At 43.5% G+C, this 2,500-nt stretch overlaps 1 protein-coding gene across 1 annotated transcript in view; it reads right to left on the reverse strand.

Moving 5' to 3' along the window:
- LOC125035382 overlaps positions 1–2,500 on the reverse strand; it is a 27,630-nt gene that overhangs the window by 2,833 nt on the left and 22,297 nt on the right. The window contains exons 5-7 of the mRNA XM_047627743.1: positions 1,275–1,499; positions 361–476; positions 1–82 (exon numbers count right to left, since the gene is read on the reverse strand). The exon at positions 1–82 is cut by the window's left edge and continues 71 nt beyond it. Of these exons, the coding sequence (XP_047483699.1) occupies positions 1–82; positions 361–476; positions 1,275–1,499 (423 nt within the window). The remainder of the gene's footprint in view (positions 83–360; positions 477–1,274; positions 1,500–2,500) is intronic.

The raw sequence follows: 2,500 nt of genomic DNA on the forward strand, positions 1-2,500 counted from the left end.
GGTGTCCTTCACGGAGTATGAGCCGGCATTGTGAGTCCCTGGGAGCATGAGGGACCTAAGGGAACGGGATCCTAGCACGTCTCTGGGAAAGGCCAGGTTAGGAGGTTAGAGGTCACTCGGTTGAGGGAAAAGAGATGGCGAAAGTTAGAAGCAGACGTGTATTAGCTGTCTCTCGACGTACATACATCGAGTTGCATTTACTCAGAACAGTCTGTGTGAAATAAATTTTGAAAAGTACAATATATTTCAGCCTTTAACCAAAATGCTAGGAAACAAATCACAAGAAAGAAACAAAACATTTCTTATCACGTGGTCCTCTCTTCCGACTCGCTCTCCCTGCCATCCCTTGCTCAGACCTACTTGTTATCCCAAAGCCACTGTGGGTGCGCGGCGAGGCACTGGGCGGCTACACATAGCCCATTGCGCACGTATCCCACCCAGTGACCGACGCAACCGCCCATAGCCAACGCAGCAAGCTGTGTAAGGGAGAGGGGACGTCAGGCAGGCTTACGATGTCACGTTACCATACTCAGGGATGTCAAACTCATGGCCCGCGGACTAAAATTTCGGCCTTCGGAATGGTTACAAGTAGGGTGACACGAATTCTATGAAATTCGTGACATTGTGATCAATATGATGGAAAATAAAGCCAAATAGATTTTGTCACCAGTAGCATTACCATTTAAAATCTAGTATACGAAACCAATGCATATAGGTAAGTAATTTTTAATCCTTTGTTGGCCCTCAAGATGGAGCTGAAAGGAAAAATTGCACGCGAAGCTTTTTGAGCTTGACACCCCTGCTTTGGACAAAGTTGAAGCTAATGGGATAATTTACCGTTATGAACAATGTGTGTGTGTGTGTGTGTGTGTGTTTGTGTGTGTGTGTGTGTGTGTGTGTGTGTGTGTGTGTGTGTGTGTGTGTGTGTGTGTGTGTGTGTGTGTGTGCGTGCGCGCGCGCGTGTGTGTGTGTGTGTGTGTGTGTGTGTGTGTGTGTGTGTGAAAGAGTTTGTATATCAAAAATGACATTTTACCACTTAGCTTTTAGTGTTAAAAGATTATGCAGTAAGTAATATGGATATAATTTTAAATAATTTTAAATAGGAATATTAAAACTCATATACAGAAAAAACGTGCACGAACCATATACTTATAATGACAACACACACACACACACACACAACACACACACACACACACACAACAGACACACACACACACACACACACACACACACACACACACACGCACACGACCGCCTACAACCACGCCCACCTCAGGCCGAGTTTCCGAGACGTTGGTCGTCACCCTGCCGCTCGTGGAGAAGGGCGTGTCCCAGAAGAGAGGCCGCGGCATCTCCCACAGGATCGCGGCGCCCGTGCCCGTAGCCCCCTCGTCAGGAGCTGAGGACTCGGCCGAGCTTGCAGGAGGCTCCTTCGGGTTCCGCTCAAACACGCCGATCCAGTCGCCCTCCTGCACCTCCTCCGCCTCCCAGTTGATCTGCGGCAGGAGGAGGGTATTATCCCCGGCTGCGCCTGCGGTGTGCGGCCGCGGCGGGAGAGCTTTCCTTTCGTTAGGATGGTTGTTTTTTGTGCAAAAAAAGGGAATTTACTATGCAAGTCTTCTGCTTCTTGTGATTGGATATTCGGTTTGGTAAGGTATGAATATATATATGTGTGTGTGTGTGTGTGTGTGTGTGTGTGTGTGTGTGTGTGTGTGTATCTGTGTGTGTGTGTGTGTGTGTGTATGTGTGTGTGTGTGTGTGTGTGTGTGTGTGTGTGTGTGTGTGTGTGTTCGTCTGTATATATATATATATATATATATATATATATATATATAAATATGAATATAAATATAAATATGTATACATATCATATATCATAGATTAAATATATTTTATATATCTACATACATACATGTATGTATATATATAAATATATATAATATAATATATATATATATGCATGCATATATATATATATATATATATATATGTATGTATGTATATGTATGTATGTATGTACGTGTATGTATATATATATGTACATGTATAATATGTATATGTATACGTATATGTATATGTATATGTATATGTATATGTATATGTATATGTGTGTATATATGTGTGTGTGTGTGTATATATATATATATATATATATATATATATATATACATATATACACAGCTCTCCGCAAGATGGACACAATCCTAAGCTACGAAAGGGAGAGGCGAAGGGGCAGATGCCTCGCCTCCCACAGACCGCGGGGCGCAAGGTCGCTCGTCCAGGCAGTTGCAGTCAGGCTCGATAAGCGCCTGCCCGCCATGCCCCTGGCCACCTGTCGCCTGGTTTCTTTTTTAGGGCGTCGGAAAAAAACCCATGTGAAAAGGGAGATAGAGACGAATCTGATTTTAAGCGATAAACAGTTGCGCTGTTGGACAAAGATAACGGGGTGAATGAGAACACTTTTACAGGTTGTGATGATAAACACAAGAAAGGAAGA

Source organism: Penaeus chinensis, chromosome 19 (assembly GCF_019202785.1).
Source record: "Penaeus chinensis breed Huanghai No. 1 chromosome 19, ASM1920278v2, whole genome shotgun sequence".
Lineage (NCBI taxonomy): Eukaryota > Metazoa > Arthropoda > Malacostraca > Decapoda > Penaeidae > Penaeus > Penaeus chinensis.